The 12,089-nt window shown below is 42.1% G+C and overlaps 1 protein-coding gene across 1 annotated transcript in view; it reads left to right on the forward strand.

The window, feature by feature from the left end:
* Nucleotides 1-12,089, forward strand: part of DNAH8 (dynein axonemal heavy chain 8) — a 595,636-nt gene that overhangs the window by 151,877 nt on the left and 431,670 nt on the right. Inside the window, exons 18-19 of the mRNA XM_065589982.1 lie at nucleotides 1,646-1,833; nucleotides 11,194-11,274. Of these exons, the coding sequence (XP_065446054.1) occupies nucleotides 1,646-1,833; nucleotides 11,194-11,274 (269 nt within the window). The remainder of the gene's footprint in view (nucleotides 1-1,645; nucleotides 1,834-11,193; nucleotides 11,275-12,089) is intronic.

The raw sequence follows: 12,089 nt of genomic DNA on the forward strand, positions 1-12,089 counted from the left end.
TGCATTATGGAACTACTTGCAGGGTGGGGCCAATGATTGATTTATTTGTAAAGCATAATTATCTTGGTATTACATTACATTTTTAGTTATGTAGGTTATATTGAATAAGAATTATAGTACAACTAGCTAAAGTAGTAATATGTAAAAGAAAAAGAAAATCTCCCAGATATAAGATAACATGACTTTTTAGCAACTAAAACATTAATTTATTATTAATTTGTTTATTCACTGAGCTTCCAAAAGTGTGTTAGGCACCAAAAACAAACCAGTCCATCTCTGAAGAGATTACAATGGAAGGCCCTGATCTTACAAAGAGTTAAGCACATGCTTAACCAAATGGTCCCTGCTCTGAAAAGCTTACAATCATATTATAGATATGGTGCAACATGAAAGCAACAGATAACTGGGCTTAAATATATGACTATGAATCAGGGCACCTCAACATACCTTAAATGCCTCTAAACCAAGTTGAGGTACCCTGATTCATAATGATATCTTTTCAGCCTAGACGGGATCATTGTGATCGTCTAGCCCAAGTGTTCTCAATCTTCATTGCACCATGACTCCCTTCTGACAACAAAAATTACTACACGACCCCAGAAGGGGGGACCAAAGCCTGAGCCGTCCCGAGCCCCACCGCCCCGGGCGGGGCAAAGCCAACACCCGAGCCCCACAACCCTGGGTGTGAGCAAAGCAGAGGGCCTGTAACTTGAGCCGCGCCACCCAGGGATGAAGCCCTTGGGCTTTGGCCCCGGATGGTGCAGCTAATCTTTGTCTTCGGACCCGGGTGGTGGGGCTCGGGTTTCAGCTTCGCCCCCCAAGTAAGTCTAATGTCAGCCCTGGTGACCCCATTAAAACAGGGTTGCGACCCACTTTGGGGTCCTGACCCACAGTTTGAGAACCGCTGGTCTAGCCTGATCTCCTGCATAGCGCAAACAATAGCGCTTCCCTATATTAATTTCTGCTTCTGGTCAAATAGCTGTGCTTCAACTAGAGCATATATTTTAGAAAAAACATCCAATCTTGATTTAAACATTTCCAGTGTAAGCTATTCCTGGTAAGCTGTTCCAGTGTTTAATTACCTCACTGTTAAAACATTGTGCCATATTTCTAGTCTGAATTTATTTAGCTTCAACTTCCAGTCATTGTTCTTGTTATGCCTTTGTCTGCTGGACTGAAGATCACACTATCATCAACTTTGATTGTACAGGCTGCTATCAGAGACAGAAATAGGATGAACCACTGGGGTTTAACTCTGAAAATAGATCCATGCAAGCAGAATTTTGTGCTCACATGGAGCCCCCTTGAAGCCAACAGAACTCCTTATGGGAAAAAGTGCCCATATGCATGGTCTGATTGCAGGATTCGATTATAGCATTTTTCTATCCTTACATTTTGGGTTTTATTTGGCTTTGTTTTTCCTTAATCTTTCTGTCTCAGTATTATCTTCTTCTTGGACTTGTTTCTGCAAGAAATTGAGCAGCTCCTGAAAGTGCTCATGTCCTTGCAGGATTTAACCTATAATTGCTTCATGCCCAATCATTCACATTTTCTCAGAAATCTAATAAGGACTCATTATACAATAGAAACAATCAATAGTTTGTTATGAATATTTATTTTAAAATATACTTTAATTTACTTGCAGCATTACAAGCTACCCTACTGGTACGTCATCCTGAAACTGGAAAGTTGCTTGTTAATTTTGATCCCAAAATTCTAGAGATTGTCCGAGAGACTAAGTGTATGATAAAGATGGGTCTTGAAGTACCAGAGCAAGCAAAGAGGGTAGTAAAAATAGAAAATACTCTGAAGACAAACAAATTGTATTTGGAGGTAAGTCAAAAACCCCACCATTTCTTTTAAAAAGAAATAACTAATATTGTCTAGAGTATAGTGCCCTACTCTTAATACTGGTCTTTTAATACCACATTTCGAGTCCTGACACTCTAACAGGTTAGTCGCATCATACGTGCATTTAACTTACGCGAATTCAACTATACGTGCTTGGCAAAAAAAAAGAAAAACAGCACAATACCTGTAAATAGTGCGGGTGATTCCACCCACCATTCCACTCAGTGAGCGTATGTCCCGGAGTGAGTGTGAGATGGGAAACGTGAATCTGCTGTTCCCTCAGTTGGTCTCAGTTCCCATGTGCCTCTCATAGTGTGAGCATCTCGCCACGCTGAGTGTGATTCTAGTGTTTAAAGATACGTATTTTTCGTACAACATGACCCCTAAACGCAAGCCAACTAATTCAACCGAAGAAACAGCGATCTGTTCCAACGCTGAAGGAAAAACAGGCTGTGTTGGACTTATTGAGAGACGGTATGTCGGTCTTCAATGTGGCGTGAAAATATGGCTGGAACGAATCTAGCATCCGTGCCATCAAGTTTCGAGAGAGAGAAATTCGTCAAGTCGTGGCATCAAGTGCTCCAATAACTGCTAAGGTGATGTGCCAGGTGCATGATAAGACTTTAGTGAAGACAAAAGGCATTAAACTTATGGCTGGAAGACATGAACCGTAAACGTGTGCCTGTCGATGGCAACATGTTGCGAGAAAAGGCTCTTAGCCTCTATGCGCTGTTCAAACCTCCTGCTGAAGAGGGACAGCCTTTTGATGAGAAGGAATTCAAAGCCAGCCAAGGTTGGCGTAACAGTTTTAGGAACCGCTTTAACCTCAAAAACATGCAGACTACTGGTGAAGCTGCATCTGCCAATGAAGAGGCAGCAAAAGCCTACCCCGAACAATTAAAGAAAATCATAGAAGAAAAGGGCTATCTTCCGGAACAAGTTTTTAATGCTGACGAGACTGGGCTCTTCTGGAAAAAAATGCCCAACCGCACTTACAATTCGAAATCAGAAAGACAAGCACCTGGCTTCAAAGCAGCTAAAGATCGTGTGGCTGTGTTGTTTTGTGGCAATGCGTCTGGGCGTGCTCTACAGGGCTGCAAATCCCTGTGCCCTAAGAGGCAAGAACAAAAATCTCCTGCCTGTGTTCTGGCAATCAAATAAAAAGGCTTGGGTGACGGCAGCATTATTTCTGGATTGGTTCCCACAAGTGTTTCATTCTGGAGGTCAAGCGGTACCTCGAAGAGAAAGGACTTGACTTTAAAGTGTTGCTGATCGTAGACAATGCTCCTGGCCACCCTGCGGCACTCCGGTTTGCATATAACGACGTCGAAGTTGTCTTTCTCCCCCCTAATACCACCTCCATCCTCCAACCTCTCGACCAAGGTGTGATTCGCTGTTTCAAGGCCACGTACACGAGGCTTATGTTCTCACAGATATGTAGCGCTATGGATGCTGATCCCAATCTTAATGTGATGGAGTGTTGGAAGTCCTTCAACATTGCCGGTTGCATCACGTATATTAAACAGGCAATGGATGCAGTCAAGCCTGAAACAGTCAATGCATGTTGGCGAAACCTGTGGAAAGAATGTGTGAATGATTTTAAGAGTTTCCCAACTATTGACAAAGAAGTGAAACGCATTGTTTTGGTGTCCAGGCAAGTGGGTGGTGATGGCTTCGTTGACATCCTTGAGGAAGAAATTGAAGAATTAATTGAGAGCCATAGAGAAACATTGACTAACAAAGAGTTAGAGGAACTGATAAAATCATCTACAGAAGACGAAGATGGTGACGACGAACAGGAAGAGCCAGCAAGTTGGAATCTTCATAAATTTGCTGAAGTGTTCCAAGCAGCAAAACACTTGAATGATTTCATTTCTGAATACGATTCCTCTATGGAACGAAGCCTCAAAATCACATGTAGTATTACGGACGATTTGAGACCGTATCAAGAAATGTTTGAGCAGCTCAAGAGACAACAGCGACAGTTGCCGATCACCATGTTTTTAAAGGAAAAACAACCAGCAGCAGATGAGCCTACACAATCAACTTCTCGAACTGAACCAGAGCCAACCACTTCGTCTACAACTCGCTCTCCATCACCCAACCTCTCCGTCACCTCTGTCTACTGGATCGACATCAAGCCCCGACGACCCCCTGTAATTACCGCCTGTAATTAAAAATACAGTATTGTAAAATTATATTTTGCATATATACTCTTTATTATATACTGTACATTACTGTATGTATTATACATTTATACATATTACTGTACAGGGTTGTATACACAAAGCCATGTACAGTATACTGTACTTTATGGGCAATTTAAGGGATTTTCAAGGGTAATTTTGACTATACGTGATTTTCGCCTTATGTGCCTACTTTAGAACCTAACCCCCACGTAAGATGCAACTCCACTGTAATGTTAATTAAGAGGAGCCAGATTTTTGAAATAATTCAAAGAAAGGTTTCCCATTTTTTATCACCAATTTTCAGGAAAAAGGTTGATGAATAAGATAGTTTGACATCTGAGGTGTTTTTGTGTTAAGGAGAAATTTGGTTTTCTGGAAGGTTTTGTCTGCTTGTGTGAGTGGTAAGATTGGGGATCATATAATTTAATATAGACAGAATGGATTTGGTGGGACACACAATTAGGAGGGGGAATTTATCTTAATTCATTGCAATTTTCCAGAGCCTCTTTCTCCCTCTCCTCTATTTTGGTTGCAGCTCCCTGATCTTTCTTACCTTAATTCTGATCTTGGGCCCAACTTTTTCAGTGTTGGTCCATGGTGCACTAGCCCTTGGCATCTTTATTTGAATTTTCAGAGCACTACTGTACTGTGGATTATGCAATACAATCTGGAAAGCTTTATAAACATTTGTACAGTAACATATGAAGAACACAGTGAGGAATGCCTGCAGACAGGGAAACAGTCCATTCAGATTTCAACATTAAGACATGTAGATTTTAGGCCTGAATTAAGGTGAGGATAGGGGAAAAGGGAAGAGATAATAGGGAGCTTTTTCTTAGGATGAAAGACTGTGGAGAAGTAGGAGAGGATGCCAGATGGCTGATTTTACTGAACATAGGAATTGCCGTCCTGGATAAGACCCGGATAAGGCTGTTTCCAATAGTTTCTAGTAATGGATGCTTCAGAGAAAGTTCAAGGAACCTTGCCCGCAGAGAAAATTTCTTTGTGACTTTGGTTAGAGTTTTCCTTATGCCCTGAAGCAAGTGTGTTTATAACCCTTCCAAAATTCTTCTTTTGTTTTGTTTTTAATCCTTACTATCTTAATTATGACTGTTCTCATTAGCCATATTAATGTATAATCTTTTAATCGTGCTAATTTTTTTGCCTCCATGATATCTGTCAAAGTTAGATTCAGGACTCACAGTTTGTCAGATCACTCTGTTTTATTAGCACAGCGCTCTGCTAATACATTCAGATAATGTGAGCCCCATGCAAGACCCAAACAGTCTTATTTATACAGATAAAAGGGTGCGAACTAAACAAAGGGACAAAGAACAAAATTGTAAAATTTACCTGGGGCACAACATGCATATCCTACTTCCTTACTAACTCTTATCGATCTAAGGCTAATACTTCACCAATCGCCCTTAAGTGGAGCAATTGTTCTAACTTAATGTCTGCTTTCCTGACACCTGGATCGCAGCATTTCTCATTTCTACTTAAAGGCACATACAGCATTCTTTAATTCATTCTATTTCTTTAATATAATTCATTTCACTTTCACATATCTTATGGCAATGAGTTCCACTAGCTAATTGAGTACTGTGAAAAAGTATCTCATTTTATTCATTTTAAATGTGCAGCCTTTCAATTTAATTGAATATCCTTCTGTTCCTGAGATTATGAGATACGATATATAGGCTGGAGAAAATGCCTTACAGTGAAAGACTTATGGAGTTCAATCTGTTTAATTTATCAAAAAGAGGATTCAGAGGTGACTTGATTACAGTGTGCAAGCTCCTTCATGAGAGGAAAATACTGGGTACTAAAGGACTCTTTAATCTAGCAGAGAGAGATATAACAAGAACCAGTGGCTGAAAGATGACACCAGACAAATTAACATTAAAAATTAGGCACAAATTTCTAACAGTGGGGTTGATTAATCAATAGAACAAACTATCAAGAGAAGTGGAGGGTTCTCCATCTCTTAATGTCATCAAATCAAGATTGGGTGCCTTTTTGGAAGATATAGTTAGTCAAACACAATTTATTGGGCTTAGTTTTGGGGTAACTGGGTGAAATGTAATGGCCTGTTGTATGCAAGAGATCAGAGTAGATGATCTAATAGTCCCTTCTGACCTTAAGATCTATGAATCTATGAACATAGAAATGTCCATCAACCTTCTCCATACCATTGTTTTGTTTTGTGTACATCATCATTGTGATGTATGTGGAGATGCTATGTAATAATCTGAAAATACTGAGATGTAATAATTTTATGACTACTGTGCGTGACTTGTTCAATAAGGTAAAATTATTGTACATTCACTTCTTTTAGTGGCCTCTACATAGTCTCACTCATGGGATGCACTGACTGGTGCAGCTTTAATGGCAGAAACGTAGTTAGCAGTGCCCGTTGGAACACTTGCACACCTCCTTGTTCCCTCACTTCACTGTTCCTGAAAGTTCTACAGGCAAGGCTATAAAAGAGGTGTGTGGTGCTCCACCTGTTGCAGTTTGTTCCAACTGCTGTCAGTGACTGTTTAGTAACCTCTCTGGATCATTGGTCCAGATCCTTCTTAGACTAACTAAATGCCAAGTTTTTAACACATCTAGATTTAGTTAGCCTTGTATATAGTTACATAGTTAAGATTTTAGATAGGAACCAATACCAGGAAATGCCTATGTAGAAGATACTTCAATGGCTGATCCGAAGATCAAAAGACCAGGATTTAAGTGTTGCGCTTCCTGCCCCGTAGCCTTTCTAACATCAGATGCACACTCACAAGACACGTCTACACTACAAAGTTAAGTTGACTTAATGTAAGTCGACATCCAGCCGCGGCAGTAATTAAATTGGTTGTGCATGTCCACACCATGCCCATTGTGTCAGTGGGGTGTGTTCTCACTAGCAGCGCTTGCATCAATGCACAGAGCAGTGCACCATGAGTAGCTATCCCACAGTGCAACTATCTGCAGGGGTTTTTAGGAAGGGCTTGCAATGCCTCATGGGACCAAAATATTGTCACAGGAGGGAATGGGAACATGGCTTCAGCCTCCCATGATGCAGTTTCCTCCCTCCCTGTCTCCCTACCCTGATATCAATGGCAAACAACCCATACTTTCTCATGCTTTCTTCAAAAGCCTGGATTAGCCATGTGCATGCCATAGCTGAGAAGCATGGTTCCCGCTCAGCTGTACATTCTTGTGGTGAGCATTACAAACACCTTATCCTGCAATATTTCCAGAGCCGAGACAGAAGATGCTGCGTGAAACATTGCAATGTCATTCAAGCAGCCCTGCTGCAAGCCATAAAATAAAACAATTTCCAGTCGCTGCTGGTAGTTGTGCAGCAGCTGAACATGGTGGAGCGCCATTTCTGGTTCTGGGAAACAAGCACTGACTGGTGGGATCGCATAATTCTGCAGGTATGGGATGACGAGCAGTGGCGGTAGAACTTTTGAATGCAGAAGGCCACTTTCCAGGAACTTTGTGAAGAGCTTTCCCCAGCTCTGAAGCTCAGCAACAGTAAAATGAGACCTGCTATGATAGTGGAGAAGTGAGTGGTGATTGCTCTGTCGAAGTGTGCAATGCCAGACTGCTACCAGTCAGTGGGGAATCAATCTAGAGTTGGTGAATCCACTGTGGGAGCTGTTGTAATCCAAGTGTGCAGGGCCATTAATCAACTTCTGCTAAAAAGGGTAGTGACTCTGGGTAATATGCAGTATATAGTGGATGGTTTTGCTGCAATGGGATTCTCTAACTGCATTGAGGTCATAGATGGCATGCATCTCCCTATCACCAGGCCACCTAGCCAAAGAGTACATAAACTGTACTGTGGCCAGGGGTGGCAGAGCACTTCTCAGGCCCTGTGGCAGTGACTGGGACAGATTGCTCCGCTGCCCCCATGGCCAAATCCATGGCAGAGAGTTCCCCTAGGGCTGGGGCAGAGAGCTCCTCCAGCCCGGGGGCTGTGGCTACAGCAGAGGGCTCCTCTGACCCCGTGGCCAGGGCAGATATCAACTCAGCCCAATGGTTGTGGACAGGCCAGAGAGCACCTCGGTCCTACGGCTGTGGCCAGAACAGAGAGCTCCCCCAGGGTTGTGGGCAGGGCAGAGCCCTCCTTCGTCCCCAGGGCCATGACCATGGCAGAGCTCTCCTCTGTCCTTGGGGCCATGGTGGAGCAACAGAGAACTCCTCGGCCCTAGGGCTGTGGGGGCAGGGGGAAGAGAGCTCCTCTGGCCCCAGGGCTGTGGTGGAGTGGCAGCGCACTCCTCCAGTCCTGGGACCATGTTGTGGGGGAGGACGGGGACAGAGAGCTCCTCTGGCCCCAGGACCATGGCCAGGGTGGCATAGTGCTCCTCCGTCCTTGGGGCTTCAGTGGGGTGACAGAGCACTCCTCCAGCCCTGGGGCCACATCGGGGGTGAGAGGGGGGAGGACAGCTACTTGGGGCTGCAGTGGGGCAACAGAGTGCTCCTCTGGCCACGGAGGGTAGAAAGCTCCTCTGGTTCTGGGGCCATGGGCAGGGCAGCAGAGCCCTCCGACCCTGGGGCTGCAACGGGGTGGCAGAGCATCCTCCAGTCCTGGGACCGTGGCTGGATTCCATATTGTTGTTTTGATTCTGCAATTCCATCCACGTTCTCATTAACGTAGATTCATAAGGCACTATCTATTGGTGCTCCACGACCCATGCTCCTCTCCTCTACTTCAGAGTTCTTAATGTGGGGGATCCACGGTAGAGAGGAAACGGAGGATGGTTTGCCCATGTAGCGCTAGTTAGCTTTGAGATAGAACACAAGGAGGAGAGAGTACATGTGTGGGCCAAATGGACGCTGCTACCAAAGATCTCTGATCAGAAGCACAGGTCGCAGACACACCTACAGTGGAGCACCTATAGGGACATACATCTTGAAGAATCATTGTTACTGTACAAACTGAATAACTTCTTTTTAAGCATTTTTTTTCTATTTAAATTTTCACAGTTGTGGGAAATTATGGGAGGGGTGTCAGACAACAGTATGAGACAGACAATTATTTAATGACAGAAGATGTTAAAATTAAAAAAGTTAAACCTTTATAACTTTATATCTATTGAAACACAAATTGTTGACATCACATAAAAATGTACAAAATAAATAACTTTACATCAAACTCTAATAAATTCTCAAGCTGCATTTTTCTTACTTTTTATATCTGTACATTTTAATTATTATCAATGGAAAATTTTTTTCAGTTCATATGCATATTTTAAAATCGACACTTACTGATAAAAATTTAATCCTTCCAAGCCTCCGTATAACATTAATGTTAAGAGTTCTGATTTACATTATGGAGTTCTCCCAAATTCAGTCTAGTACCTTAAAATCATTCTTCCTCTCCCTTTTATTGGTCATGCCCCTGGTGCTAGTAATAGACATGAGGGGAGTAATGCTGGAGTCTGTATTCTGGCTGTGCAGCATCAGAAGTTCGTCTTTATACTGGGGCCAGATATCCCAGGCTAGTTTTCACAGATTTGGTACTGCATTACAACAGATTTAAGTCAGTCCAACTCCATTAAAAAACAATCCAGAATGGAGCTGCACTGATGTAAAACTGAAGTAACACAATACTGAATTAGATCCTAATATCTTAATCTTAATTAACCTGTGTGATAGATGAATAAAGTTGTCCTAAATTTCAGGTTATTTTCAGGTCCGTGCTTGTTACGGGTTTTTTTGTTCAGTAGAACTTTACTTTAGAATTTCTGAGTTGCCTAATATTTTTGGATTGTTTTTAGAAAACTAAAATGTTTAATTTTTTTTGCTGAAAAAAAACCAATTGGTTCTTTAAACCAGAACTCAGGGTTAATGAATATTTTTGCTTGGGAATTTCTTTAAATATGTTTAAGGTTGTGTAGTGTCAGAATGCCTTGCAGGCCTTTTAGGGACTCCAACAGACCTGGCAAACCTTCATTGGACCTTGTAAGTGTGCATGGACCCTGGTGGATCTTGCTAGCTTCCCAGAAATGAACCCTGTTCTATCCCAGACAACCACCCATCTCTGCATATTTACTTTCTTCTTCTTGTTTTCCATGTAGATATGCTAATTCCCCATGTAACTTTCCCCTTTTTATCTCCTTCTAGACTGGATCTGACAGCACTACAAGTGGTTCCCTGCCTGACAGTCCTCCAATCTATGCAATGCACACTTTGCAAAACATGCAATAAACAGATGCATGCATTACTATATATATTATTTAAAAGATACAAGTATATACACATCATAAAATACATCTGCCTATACTTTTTGTGGGTTTTTTAAGTGTATATATGTGTGTTTTATATTCTGGTGATATTTAAATATCTCTGCAATCTTTTTGTTTACTTTTTCAAAGGCATTTCTACTTGTTAGGGAGTTTTGGAGAAGCAGTTTGGGATTTTTTTGTAAATCTGTTTTGGAGATATCATGAGCCAAAAATGCAATCGGAAAACCTCTGAAAACTAAATGTTGGAAAACCTTAACTTCTTGTGAGATTTGTTCCAAACTTGCCAGAAAACTTCTACCTTTGGGATGAGATGCAGCATGTGAAATTTCATGATTGTTTGTTTTTTGTTGAAGATAAGGGACAGGATGGGAGGGTGCTGAAAATTGGATTGACAGCAGGAAGAGTTTTAACTTTAACTATTATATGCAAGAACTAGAGCCTCTAGTTCAGTGTGGGAGAGGGCATGGCCCTGCCTCTCTCTGCTCCCTATGGGGAGGCTACTGCCACTTCTGATACTAGTCTTGAGCAAGGACTGGTGTTTTGTGCTTCCTAATCACAAGGACTGGTATTTTGACTGGGACATGCGCATAGGGACTAGATATGTGAGGTGGGAAGTATCCTTTTTTTCTTTCTTTCTCTTTTGCACTCACAACCACCCCATACAGGAAAACACAATCTTGCTCTTTTTCATTGATGATAACAATTAGATAAATATTGTAAGTGTTCATGTCAAATTTTGCATTTAGAAATATTCTGGGGGAATATGTCCTGTACCATTTTCCTGTTTCCTTATGTCCATTGTATTGATTTGTTTTTATTTTCACTGGTTTGCTTCTATGAAAATCTTCAATAAAGAAAAATATTTAAAAAATATTGCTAATGAAATTGTCATTTTTTAATATTAACAGAATCTTCTGCAATGTTACGAAGATTTGTGTCAGGAAATACCAACAGTGTTTGTAAATTTGATGGCACCAAAAATGAGAAAGGTTGGTAATGCTAAATATATTTTAATTTGAATATACTGGAAGTTAGTGTAGCTTTAGAATTGTTTGTAATTTTCTTAACACTAAGATTCCAAATTAAACAATTCTGCAAAGCAGAATCTTACTGATTCACATTAATGCCTGAGAGACCCATTGCAGATTATGTAATGTTGTGATTTAGCAAGTGAATAACACAGTGCACCAGATTCTCATTTACAGTCAGGCCACTTTATACCACTCTAGTAGTATAAAGATTGCTTACTCCCACTTTGAGGCTTGTTTACACTGCCAAAGCAGTGTATGTGTGCAGTATAGGAACATAGGCCTGGAAGGGACCCCCTGGGTCATTGAGTCCAGTCCCCTTATATTGCAGGTGAGCTGTGTTCCCTCTAAGCTGCATGGTCGCACGGCCGCCCAGGAGTGAATCAAGTGCCACACATTTGATTAGCAGAGGCGTGCACGGTGGCGTGTGTTTGGGTGCCCCTACCTCCCCCACCCCCGCTGCTCTGCAGCCATATTGCTCCTGCCCTCTGCCTTGGAGCTCCTGGCCAGCTGCTACCAGGACCCTCCTGCTTGCTGTGCAGAGTGAGGGGGGATGCGATGTCAGGGTGTCCCCCTTGCCCATGTACCCCATCTCCACAGAGGGGAGATGGGAGGATAGGATTCAGGAGCAGGAGAGCTGCTGGCAGGTGCTGTGGTCTGAGCCGTCTGGTGAGTGCCTTAAAGAGACAGCTCATAGATAGGGCCCTACCAAATTCACGGCCATGAAAAGTGCGTCACAGACCGTGAAATCTGGTTTCCTATCATGAAATCTGGTC

The sequence above is a fragment of the Chrysemys picta genome, chromosome 3 (genome assembly GCF_011386835.1).
Source record: "Chrysemys picta bellii isolate R12L10 chromosome 3, ASM1138683v2, whole genome shotgun sequence".
Taxonomy (NCBI): Eukaryota; Metazoa; Chordata; order Testudines; family Emydidae; genus Chrysemys; species Chrysemys picta.